At 43.0% G+C, this 13,476-nt stretch overlaps 1 protein-coding gene across 1 annotated transcript in view; it reads left to right on the forward strand.

Moving 5' to 3' along the window:
* The window catches only part of LOC140117547 (cilia- and flagella-associated protein 337-like), a 110,328-nt gene extending 97,908 nt beyond the window's left edge, over positions 1 to 12,420 (forward strand). Inside the window, exons 28-30 of the mRNA XM_072134374.1 lie at positions 6,194 to 6,372; positions 8,562 to 8,665; positions 11,867 to 12,420. Coding sequence (XP_071990475.1) covers positions 6,194 to 6,372; positions 8,562 to 8,665; positions 11,867 to 12,035 — 452 coding nt within the window. The 3' untranslated portion in view covers positions 12,036 to 12,420. The remainder of the gene's footprint in view (positions 1 to 6,193; positions 6,373 to 8,561; positions 8,666 to 11,866) is intronic.
* The last annotated feature ends 1,056 nt before the right edge of the window (positions 12,421 to 13,476 follow it).

A 13,476-nucleotide genomic window follows, 5' to 3' on the forward strand; every position in this document is an offset into this window, starting at 1 on the left:
GCCACCCAGCTGTGTTATCCACAAAATATACTGGCAAACTTTTAACATTTACGGATATTATTTCAGCGCTTCTTGCGCATCTGTTTACATTCCCCTCACCCGCCATATCCTAAACTTTTAAGAACGCTACTACACTTGATCTTATACAAAAGGTTCTTAGAAGTGCTGTTTGGGGAGTAGCCTAGAGACAGGGGCTTGGATTGGCGAAAGCTCGCCTGGCAGCGGAGCGCCAGCTCCATGCCAAGAACCAACTAACATAGTTTTAACTGCAGCACCTTTAATCTACTACTAGTTCACTGCCTCCATACATGGCCGCCTTATCAAACGTGCTGTGTCAGGCAGAATTTTGGGTTGTTTTCATGGCTTCCACAACAAACTTGTTAACTTTGTCGCCACCCTGCTGTGTAATCCTCAAAATATACTGGCAAACTTTTACCATTTACGGATATTATTTCAGCGCTTCTTGCGCAGATGTTTACATTCCCCTCACCCGCCATATCCCAAACTTATAAGAACGCTACTACACTTGATCTTATACAAAAGGTTCTTAGAAGTGCTGTTTGGGGAGTAGCCTAGAGACAGGGGCTTGGATTGGCGAAAGCTCGTCTGGCAGCGGAGCGCCAGCTCCATGCCAAGATCCAACTAACATAGTTTTAACTGCAGCACCTTTAATCTACTACTAGTTCACTGCCTCCATACATGGTCCCCTTATCAAACGAGCTGTGTCTGGCAGAATTTTGGGTTGTTTTCATGGCTTCCACATCAAACTTGTTAACTTTGTCGCCACCCTGCTGTGTAATCCACAAAATATACTGGCAAACTTTTATCATGTACCGATATTATTTGAGCGCTTCTTGCTCACCTCCTTTGGTTCCTCTCTGCCACCCATTGGTTTGAAGCCTGAGTCCATTTAGGGTATGTCGCCATGCCACTCTCTAGCCTGCCGCTGCTGCCGCTGCCTCTGCATGCCGTCCCCTATAGTGTCAGGGTCAATTATTGGATGTTTTAGATGCTATCTAGCTTCATTCTGTCACTCTGTCATGGCCATGCTGTTGCCCATAATTTTGGCATAATGGTGCGATTAAGCAGCCTCAGAGGCATCCATGCATGCTGCCCCTGCTGTTTCCTGTCCATTTCCGTGGTGTTTCCATCCTTTTCTGAGGTTCCCAGGTGTTTGGCCAAGCTTCCCTGTGCAGAGCCTTGGTCCCCTTGAAAAATGCTCGAGTCTCCCATTGACTTCAATGGGGCTCGTTACTCGAAACGAGCACTCGAGCATCGGGAAAAGTTCGTCTCGAATAACGAGTACCCGAGCATTTTAGTGCTCGCTCATCTCTATTTATCTCCTTTCCACATGCAGTGCAAAAATCTTTCACAGCAGAAAAACAAATTCATGCAAAGGGACCATCCGCTGTGCGTTAACCCCTTTCTGAGCCATAACTCAATTTTATGTTCAACTTCGCCTTTTTGTGTTTAGCTTTTTTTGTGAGCCAAATTGCAATTTTAATAGCACTATTTAATGTTTTGTAAAGAAACAAAATTATTAGATTTATGGGGCAGAAGGGGAAAAACTACTTCTAGCATTTGTGTTTGTGATGCTCTCTGAGCAGTAAAGCTAATGCTTAATAGATCCAGGGGCCATTGTTTGTGGCCTGTGCGTCATCATGCCCAATCTACAAACACCTCCTCTGAGTGTTAGAGCTCGGGTAGTTGGCTCATACATGAGGCTCTGGAAACCAAAGCTGTAGCAGCCCATACAAACTGACAAAAACAATGGGGCTTATTTACAAAGGGTCGCAAATCGCTTTTTCGTCGGACTGTTCGCCATTTTCGGGATTTGCGCAGCTTTGACTTAATTTAACTTTGATTTAACTTTCAAATTGTGTCGCAAGACCAAGCACTTACATGCACCAGGAAGAAGAAGGTGAACTTCATCTGACCTGAGTGGGGAAGCGACACATGCAGGATATTGGGGCCGATTTACTTACCCGGTCCATTCGCGATCCAGCGGTGCGTTCTCTGCGCTGGATTTGTTAAGGCCGGGATTTATTAAGGTAGTCCGCCGTCCACCAGGTGGCGCTGCTGCGCTGAAAAGCATCGGAACGCCCCCCGATTTCCGTTGTGTGCATGCCAGCGCCGATGCGCCACAATCCGATCCCGGGCCAATTCAGGGGAATTCAGCGCAAATCGGAAATATTCGGGTAACACGTCGGGAAAAAGCGAATCGAGCCCTTAGTAAATGACCCCCATTGGGTGCAGGATCTTGCGGCAGAGTGCGTTATTGTCGGATAATGCACTTTCGGGGGAACTTGCTGGACTAGGTTATGATGGGATGGGCTGTAAATTTCATTGGTACATTTTTGGCTTACATACAACTTTTTGATTGCTATCTTTCCATACGAGATGAACAAAAAATAGAAATTTAAACTGTAGGATTTCTAAATAAACAACTTGTAATAAGTCTTAAAACATATAAACTATGCCCAAATTATTTCACTCACCTTTTTATGCCATTTTATCTGTTTTGAAACTACTTAATCTTCCCGAGCAGCACAGGAGTGCATCTTCCTATGTCTGTCCAAGAACTGTGCCTAGTGTACATGCCTTAACTTCCCATAAACCCTTCTGTTGTCCATTAAGTTAGTCCCGCAACTGTCATTATGTGCCAGAGCAGCTTCACATCATGGAAATAGATATTAAAGGCAATTGTGATATAAAGTCTATGCAAATAATAAAATACAAGCAGTCCCAGAATTAAAGAGAGCCTGACATTAAAATGAACCCACCTAAAATAAATAATTCATTAAAAACTATAATCAAAAGGCATTGCCCTTATGCCTAAATGGTTCATTTCCATGGCTGCAATGTTGAAAAATCAGTTTGTAAACTCATATGCAACTAACCTGATGTGAGTCCAATGACACTAAGTAAGTCCAATGAGGCCCTGGATATTCAGTGGTTACTTCACTGCACGGTCTCCTTGTTCCTGATTGACGGGTCTCTGATATGCTGCTCTATGGAACATTGAGGGAGAGTTCAGTTTCATTAATGGCCACTTAAAGTCATGTGACCATGGTGATGTCATGTAAGGTCCTGCTACATTTGCAACATCTACCCCATGCATGTATCTGATCACATGAATCACTAAGTATATAGCACTTCATGTAATGTAAACAGTGTGATGTCATATAAGGTCCTGTTACATCTGCAAAGTCTTCGCCATTTATGTATCTGATCACATGAAGGCACAGCAGCCTCCATGGAGGCATTGGGAGGAATAGAAAGAGGCTGCTGTGCCTTCATGTGATCAGATACATAAATGGGGAAGACTTTGCAGATGTAACAGGACCTTATATGACATCAGCCTGTTTACATTACATGAAGTGCTATATACTTAGTATAGGCATGGGACATGGGGAGGAGTAGATGCCCGCTGAGCAGGACACGCCCCCTCTGATGCCAAGAAGAATAACATAAAGTTGATTTATTGAGATGTGAGGAAATCAATTTTTAGCTCAAAGAAATGTGTCAGTTAATATGACTCTGTGGGACCCTGTCACTAGATGTATTTGTTGAAATGTGGTGACGGGTTCCCTTTAAGAACACTGATGTACAGATACTCCTAGTTACAGACGGACCTCTGGATGCTGGTAATTAACTGTAGTTGATGAACTTCAATGAACAACTATAAGAGTTATCAAAGGTCTCTGTAATCAATATCGTAAATCTTTTTGACAACCCAACATTGAAAAATCTTTCCCGGGGTGGAGAGTATTTTTCAGGATTTGTATTAAAGTTTTCAGGTGTACTAGCCCTGAACTAATGGCAATTCCTTGCAAATCACCAGAAATTGCAATTATTTCCCCCCTTATGCAGTGTGGTGGGCAGGTACGATGCATTCCTATCCAATGCCAGTGCACTAGTTATAGCCGGCATAAGGTCTCAACGGCTGCAGGTTATTTCACAATTGTATTCTAGTGCAGCCAACGCTGGAGAAATCGGGGGGCGGAGCCTTCGGAATGTATCCGACGTGGCAGAGATTTCATTATATGCTGGCATATTCTAAATGCCCCCTTATGTATTGATAAAACATCTTGGAGCAGATATTATGAAAAACTGAATATATTGCTAGTTGTTAGCTCATGCCAAATGGGAATAAATGGCTCAAAGCTGTGAATGGATTTAGTTTAATCTATCTATTAGATATATCCATCAGACTTTCCATTCTATACTTCCAGAGGTACGATCTGATGTTTGCCACAGAGGTACGATCTGATTTGTGCCCACACTGGTCTACTAAGTGGTATATTTTTTTCTTTCAAAAATCATACAGTGATTTACAGTGAAATAAATCTATCCTAGTATGTACAGCATTGACAGTATGCCTATGGTTACATATGGTGTATGTTACAGGCACATATGCTATTTTCTAAATGTAATGTGAACACAGTCTTCTAAACATATGGCACATATCACTTATAGATGATGTGTTATTTCAGTCCAGTTCTGTTGAGCAATAATGAGGAAAAGTGTTCTTTATATCAAAATAACAAATCTTTGCATTAAACAGTGGGTACGGAAAGTAATCTGACCCCTTTACATTTTTCACTCTTTTCATTGCAGCCAATTGGTAAGATCAAAAAAGTTCTTTTTTTGCTCATTAATGTGCCACTCTGCACCCCATCTTGACAAAAAAGAACAGTCATAAGTATTCAGACCCTTTGCTGTGACAATCAAATTTAAATCACACGCTGTCCATTTCCTTCTGATCCTCCCTGAGGGGGTTCTACTCCTTCATCGGAGTCTAGCTGTGTTTAATTAAACTGATTGGACCTGATTGGGAAAGGTACACTCCTATATAAGACCTCACAGCTCACACAGTGCATGCAAGAGAACATGAGAATCATGAGGTCTAAGGGTCTGCCCATGGAGCTCAGAGACAGAATTCTGGCAAGGCAAAGATCTGGCCAAAGTTACAAAAGAATTTCCACAGCACTCAAGGTTCCTAATTGCACAGTGGCGTCCATAATCCTTAAATGGAAGAAGTTTGGGACGACCACAACTCTTCCTGGACCTTGCCAGTCGGGGCTTTATGGCAGAGTATGCCGTCGGAAGCCTCTTCTCAGTGCAAGACATATGAAAGCCACATACAGTGTGTAAAAAACAATTGAAGGACTCCCAGACTATGAAATATAAGATTCTGGTGGCAGCATTATGCTATGGGTGCAGGGACAGGACGACTGGTTGCAATTGAGGGAAAGATGAATGCAGCCAAGTACAAAGATTTCCTGTATGATACCTTTTCCAGATGCTCCGGAACTTAGACTGGGCTGAGGGTTCACCTTCCAACAAGACAATGACCTTAAGCACACAGCTAACATAACAAAGCTGAGGCTTCAGGACCACTCTGTGACCATTCCTGACTGTTCCAGCCAGAGCTGGGACCTGAACTCAATAGAGCATCTCTGGAGAGACATGAAAATGGCTTCCACCAACGTTCATCATCCAACCTGAGGGAACTGGAGAGGATCTGCAAGGAAGAGGCGGGGGATCCCCAAATCCAGGACGCTGAATACTTATGGCCATGTGATACTTCAGTTTTTCTTGTTTAATAAATTAGAAAAAATGTTTACATCTCTGTTTTTTTACTGGGGACAGAGTGTACATTAAGGAGCCAAAAATAACTTTTTTGATATTACCAATTGGCTGCAATGAAACAAAGAGTGAACAAGTTAAAGGAGTCTGAATACTTTCCCCACCCACTGTATATATTTTAATTAATCATATTTAAGTGGCAATTAGAGATGATTGAATCTATTTGTTGATTTAGGATCAATCTGCTGATTTTCAGACCCCAGATCGAATCGAAATCTTTTCTTAATCACTTTGGAGGAATCTTATATAATCGATAAATTAAAATGTCCGTTTCTATTATTAATGTTTTAGTGAGAACTAAAAATTAAATTGCTTATAAAAAGACATTAAGGAAATGGAATAGGGCCTGTATATAAACTGTATATGGTTTTCAGGACAACTAAAACAACTTAGATTTGGACCTGAATCATATGAAACATTTGGGAAATCTTCAGCAGTGAATGATTCTCTCCTGTGTAGTGGCAATATATTTCTTTTACACATGAGAACATGGCCCTGGAAATTATCGAACCTTGTACTGACATCTCACATGTTCTTCCAGGAACATTTGGCCAGGCAGATCCCTGGGAGGTGTTTACCCCAGCATCATGGAAACATCCCATGGTACCATATGAGATCCTCATTGACCCTGAGAGCATGCCTGTGCACCCTGTGCTGGAGGAGGCAACGCATGAACCAGAAGAAGAAACAGAGGAACCCAAAGAAACATCTGATATAAAGGTTTGGAGGACAAAAAAAATCAGGTCAAATCTAAGTATTCAGGACTAGGCAGAAGAAAGGAGGATTGTAGGTAGAAGGGGACTGGTGGGGTATGTACTCTGGTCGTAGGTGGCTCCAACAAGCCGCATACCAGTATATATGCTTTTGGTAGCATGGACACCATTAAGAAGTAGAAGTGCTGACCAAGGCTCGTAGATGAGTATGCCTCTGAACTACAATATATCCATAATATATAGAATAGGGCATTGATGGCAAACCTTTTAGAGGCCGAGTGCCCAAACTACAACAAAGACCCGCTTATTTATCGCAAAGTGCCAACACAGAAATTTAATTTGTGATTTATACTCCCTTCTCTGTAACACCTTTCATTGATACCATCACCCTGAGGACACTAATAAAGCAGAAAATAGTCCCAGGTCGAGCCGTCACTTTAAAATAGCTCTGTGCACAGCAAGTCCTGGGCTGTCTGGGACAGCAGGAAGATACCTGGAGTCATCTCTGGTGATGACCTGAGTGCCCACAGAAAGGGCTCTGAGTACCACCTCTGGAACCAGTGCCATAGGTTCACCACTACTGGAATAGAGTATTAATCTGAGCAATCCTTGCTGCCAAAACAACCTAATCTTTGAAGAAAACAACATTCAGCTGTTCCTTCCTTACACATGCATGCTTAGCTCAGTCTAGTGTGCATGTGCATGAGAGGAGACTGGGCTGCCATCAGAGGTGCCTTTATTCCATCTTCACAAAAATGATTGGGAATGTGTAAAGGAAATCAACCAGATGGATTCAGCGGTTATAATCCAAGCAAATTTACCCCCTGGCGTGTGGCCCCAGAAACAGGATCGGTTCTACATTTAGCTGCTAACGGCTTATTGGTTTTTTTAGATAAAGGACTTTAAAAATATTCATGAGCCTCAGGGGCGGCGACTGCTAATTATTCATGCCTTCCTTTGGCGCTTATTCCCGTCTCCTCCTCTCTCTTTCCTTGCCAGAGAGCTGGTGAAGTCAGTGGGAGCCAGAATGGGCTTCTGTGATGTACACATGAGCCCCTGAGGCACATTTGCATATTTTTTAAAGTCCTTTTACTTGAAAAAGAATAAATAAGCATCTAAATGAAATACGAATCATGTTTCAGGGGGCAACTATGCTTGAGATATAACCACGGAATCCATCTAGTTGATATCCATTAAAGGGCATCTACCAAGAGGATGAAGAACTGTATGCAAATAAGGCTGAGGGGCTCCAGGCTCCATAGATGGTAATGGAGGCTGGAGCCCCTCAGGCTCATTTTTATACAGTCTTCCATCCTGATGGTAGATGTCCTATAAATACAACATGTTTGACCCTTCTTTTCCTTCAAATGTCTGCTTTCAGAAACCTCTTGTATATTAGCTAGAGGACGGGGCCTGTCAGAAATGCTGGGTTCGCCCAACACTCATCTTATATGTACTCTTTTAACAAGGAATTTAAGAATATAGGGGGCAGTATCTCCTGCACTATCTTGTCATGAATGGGAAGGGAAGTTACATAACCATGCAAGAACATAGGGCCCATTAAACCACCTGTGCTTCTCCAGAGCCCCACTATGTCCGTGGTTCAGGATTCTATACAGTAAATATAAAGTCAGCATAAAGTTAGTGTGTTCTCTGCATGTTTTCCTTGGTTTCCTCCCACACCTCAGTCTACTACAGCGAGTGATGACAATGTTTTTAGAGCATTGCTGAATAGGTAGGTGGTATATAAGCAAGAGAGATAAATCCAGTGTCCTTCCATACAGGGCCGGCGCCAGCACTGGGCATACCTAGGCAAGTGTCAGGGCCCACAGCTGCTGGGGGGGGGGGCCCACATAAGGCTGTACATAAGGAATCCATGGGGGTGAGTGGGGCTGTATCTAATGAATCCATAGGGTGTGAGGGGGACTTATATAAAATAACCATGAGGGGGCTGTTTGGGATGATAAACTAGGGATTTTTTTAGGGAACAGGAGACTGTTTTAGTTTCTGGATTGTTAATGCTCCCACGTGAGTTCACTGCAAAGGGACCCACTGAGGCTCTGTCACCCAGGGGCCTACTGAAACCTGGAGCCGTCCCTGCTTCCAAAAATAATCTCCATGACATTATTGGGAACATTTGTATTAATGCTGTGATTTCCCGTCTCCTGTGTCATACTCCTGTGATGTATTCTTCAGAATGAAATCAGCTACAATGCAAAATCCTTACTGCTGACTGTCACAGAAGAAGAAATCCAGGAGGAAATCAACAAGCAGGATCTCTCCCAGAGCAATGGAAAACGGTGAGATGCCAAAATTCTACCCCATTAAAGCAGACTGCACCTTCACCAGGTCCATGTATTGGGCAACTATAGTTCTTTTATTAGTTGTTGTTTGCTGATGAAGTAGATCCCCAAACAGTAAAATACATTACGAAAGCGTACAGTGCAGAGCTGCAGTGTAAAGCACGAGAGGAGCAGAACCGTCATGAGGCTTTAAAATACAAGCTTCCCAGCTGAGCTGTAGCCAGAGATTGTCCAGTAGCTTGACTTAAAGGAGGTGTCCAGTTTAAGCAAATAAAGATTATTTTTTGCATAATAAAAAGGTATACTACAATAGAATCTATGTATAAACTCAATTCTCTAGATCTCTGCTTGCTGTCATTCTATAGGAAGTTTCATTGTTTACTTCCTGTGGATAAAAAACTGTCCCTGGTCATGTGATGTCACACAGGTGCGCGGCTGATTATTTATCACAGGGAGGAATCAGAGCTGTGTGATATAATGAGCCGTGAACCTGTGTGACATCACAGGACCAGGAATATAATGCGCTGTGCACTTGTGTGACATCACATAACCAGGGATATAAAACGAGCCATACATCTGTGTGACATCACAGGACCAGGGAAATAACGGGCTGTGCACCTGTGTGGCATCACATGACCAGGGATATAAAGAACTATGCATCTGTGTGACATCACATGACCAAGAATATAAAGAACTATGCATCTGTGTGACATCACATGACCAAGTATATTTAGAACTGTGCACCTGTGTGACATCACATGAACAGGGACTGTTTTTTATCCACTGGAAATAAACTATAAAGGTTACTGCAGAGGGACAGCAAAGCAGAGATCTAGAAAACCACAATGAATTGATACAGGAAGTATATTGGAACTTGTCTATCTTTTCATCATACAAACAATATCAATTATTTGTGGAAAGCGGACAACCCCTTTAACATAAGCGAAAGAACATGTTTAATTAAAAAAACCTGTGATTAAACAACAGATCATATGGCCACGACACATTCCCTTTAATTAAACTATGACTCACCTGAATATAGATCCATATAAACAGAAACATTTGTGAAGTCACCAAGTGAATAACAAGATATGAGCCCGTGAGGTCTATTCAACACCCATCATCCCAAATATGTGATGTCTTATGTATATATTTGTACTACCTGTAAAATGGGACACACAGTAAGTAAACTAAGAAGTCAATGGGGAATGGTCTAAATCTTAAGAGTCAAGCAGTTCACTCCCTATTCACAATATCTGAGCTTAATAGCTTTACATCAGGTATCAGGTTTTTGGTGAGGATTAGGATATCTGCACACATTGTGGATGACATGCAGATTTTTCTGTAAATATCGAGCTTGTTACTCCATCTACACTGATAATTTACCTACCACACTTACTCATATAACGGTTCGCCACCCCAACCCCATCATCCAAATTCCCACCAAATCACCACACGCCGCAAGAATAATAGTTTGGCCACAACAACCATTTTAATGGAAACTTACATAAAATATTTAATCCAATAAACAAAAATTCAATTATTACCACTGAAAACCGGTAGGAGGAACCACGAGCTACAATCCTCAGCCGGCATTGCTTCTATCCACAAACGCTACCACAGGTTCGAGGGCACCGAATTCCCTTGCAGATGGCTATTAATTAATCTATTATTAGATAGGCAGTACCCTACTTAAGGACAACTGACTTACAGATGACCCCTAGTTAAAGACGGACCTCTCTGCCCACTGTGACCTCTAGTGAAGCTCTCTGGATGCTTTACTATAGTCCCAGACTGTAATGATCAGCTGTAAGGTGTCTGTAATGAAGCTTTATTGATAATCCTTGGTTTATTACAGCAAAAAATTTTGAAACTACAATTGTCATTGGGGCAATTGTCTGGATCTACAATGATAAAATATACAGTTTCAACTTAAATACAAATTCAATTTAAAGGAAACCTACCACTTGAAGTGGCAGGTATAAGGGGGAACTACCGAGCACCAGCTGAGGGTGAGCTGATGCTGGAGCCGCAGTATCGCGGTTTAAAACACTTTTTAAACTGTATGGCCGAAGCTGCTTCGGCGCAGGGGGGTACGCGCTCAGCGCACCATGCGCGCGACCGTGCCCGCGGCTACATAGGAAGTGAAGGAGAGATGCGGGCACGGTCGCGCGCATGGTGCGCCGAACGCGTACCGCCGTGCGCCGAAGCAGCTTCGGCCATAAAGTTTAAAAAGTGTTTTAAACTGCGATACTGCGGTTTAAAACACTAACAAAACTAAGCTCCGGCACCAGCTCACCCTGAGCTGGTGCCCGGTATTTCCCTCTTATACCTGCCACTTCAAGTGGTAGGTTTCCTTTAAGAACAAACCTATGGAACCTATCTTGTATGTAACTTGGGGACTGCCTGTATAGGTATACTGTATATATATCTGCCCCACTCCGTGGGACACCACCTAGCAGGAGCCCAAAACTGCTTTCTTCAATTATTAAAAGGGGGGTATATAACAGGCCACCCTGTCCCCCTTTTATCACTGCACACCCAACTCCAAGGACCCCCTAACCTGCCGAAACTGCCATGTCACCTACCCTCCCCCCAACCTCTCAGTACACTACCCCATTGTTCCCTAATGACGAATCCTCTGTCCCTAAGAAACCACTCCTACTCTACCCAAAGACCCACAACCAACGCACCAAAAGGCGGGCGGGATCTTCTCATTCTGCTTTACCCAAAATGACGCCCACACCTCTTACTCCTAACCCTTTTCGTAACCTCCCCTTGCAACCTCTCCTCCCCTTGGCTACGTGGCCACTTCGTTCCGCGTTCCGCCTCTCCTGTGGTTTTTTTCCTGTACAGAAACAGTTTTTCCATGTGGAAAATAAAATAATGATCATGTCACTCCCCTTGTGCATACAGGTTTCATGCGGATATGTCTATTTGGTGTTGCGTTTTTTGTGTGCGTTATTTTTATTTCAGATTTTGCCTCTTTCTTCCCATGAAGAGGGAATTCTGCATGAAAAACACTTGTTGATAAAGATTTGATGCCGATTGTTGCTCTCCCATAACCTTCAATGTTAAAAAATGCAAGCAAAATTCTGCTAGGATGCAAAGAAAAGTAACATGATCATTATTTTATTGTCTGCACCGAAAAAACCCTGCATTGTTACATCTTATTTTTTCTCATTATCTCTTCTGCAGGTTACGCCATGAAAAATACATGGTCTCGCACAAACCTCTGGATCACGGTGGACCCAACGCATTTCACAATCTTCAATACTTTGATCTTGAAAGTAATTCCATGAACTTTGAAAAGCCGGATATGTCTGTGGCGGGTGAGGATCCGTTTCAGGGTTTTGTTGCCTCATGAGATGAGGGACCAAAAAATATCAATTAACCGCAATTAGCCGGTAGGATCAGCTGGTAGAGTGTTTATAGGTGAACCAAGGATTAGAGAAAATGTATATGGGAAAACTCGACTCGACCTTGTGTGCCGGTATTGGGCATTGTTCACATCTGTGTTTGTACATCAACTCCAGGCCTTCACCCAAACCTTCATCACAGTTTAGGGAGCTGAAGTGTTTCCTTGACCTGGATTTTCCAAAGACAAATCTGTCGAAATCAGCTATTAGGTTATGATTAGAGATGAGCGAACATGCTCGTCCGAGCTTGATGCTCGGTCGAGCATTAGGGTACTCGAAACTGCTCGTTACTCGGACGAATACTTCGCCCGCTCGAGAAAATGGCAGCTCCCGCCGTTTTGCTTTTTGGCGGCCAGAAACAGAGCCAATCACAAGCCAGGAGACTCTGCACTCCACCCAGCATGACGTGGTACCCTTACACGTCGATAGCAGTGGTTGGCTGGCCAGATCAGGTGACCCTGGGATAGACTAGCCGCTGGCCGCGCTGCTCGGATCATTCTGTCTCTGGATGCCGCTAGGGAGAGAGCTGCTGCTGCTCAGGGAAAGCGTTAGGGTGTTCTATTAGCTTACTGTTAGGCAGGAGTGATTCTCAAAGAACCCAACAGCCCTTCTTAGGGCTACAATAACGTTCTACTTTTTTTATTTTAATTTGCATCTTTTACCATTTTGTGAGGAATTAGCAGGGGGACTTGCTACCGTTGTGTTTAGCTCTTAGTGGCACACATATCCATAGCAAAGACCGAAGTGGGAAAATTCAGTAGGGGTTGGATTTCTATTAGGCAATAACTCAGTGTCATCTCATCTGGCATAGTACTGTGCTTCCTTTGATACTTGGCTAGAAAATAGCCATAGGAGAATACAAACAGCTTCTTGAAGCCTACAGTAGCGTTCTATATATTTGATTTCTGGTTGATCTGCTGGTGACTGTAGTTTCTGCAGTGCATGTACTTGCCAATTCTGAGCAATTTGTAGTGGGACTTGCGACCGCTGTGTTCTGCGCTTAGTGGCGCACATATCCATAGCAAAGGCTGAAGTGGCAAAATTCAGTAGGGGTTGGATTTCTATTAGGCAATAACTCAGTGTCATCTCATCTGGCATAGTACTGTGCTTCCTTTGATACTTGGCTAGAAAATAGCCATAGGAGAATACAAACAGCTTCTTGAAGCCTACAGTAGCGTTCTATATATTTGATTTCTGGTTGATCTGCTGGTGACTGTAGTTTCTGCAGTGCATGTACTTGCCAATTCTGAGCAATTTGTAGTGGGACTTGCGACCGCTGTGTTCTGCGCTTAGTGGCGCACATATCCATAGCAAAGGCTGAAGTGGCAAAATTCAGTAGGGGTTGGATTTCTATTAGGCAATAACTCAGTGTCATCTCATCTGGCATAG

Source organism: Engystomops pustulosus, chromosome 2 (assembly GCF_040894005.1).
Source record: "Engystomops pustulosus chromosome 2, aEngPut4.maternal, whole genome shotgun sequence".
Classification (NCBI taxonomy): Eukaryota; Metazoa; Chordata; class Amphibia; order Anura; family Leptodactylidae; genus Engystomops; species Engystomops pustulosus.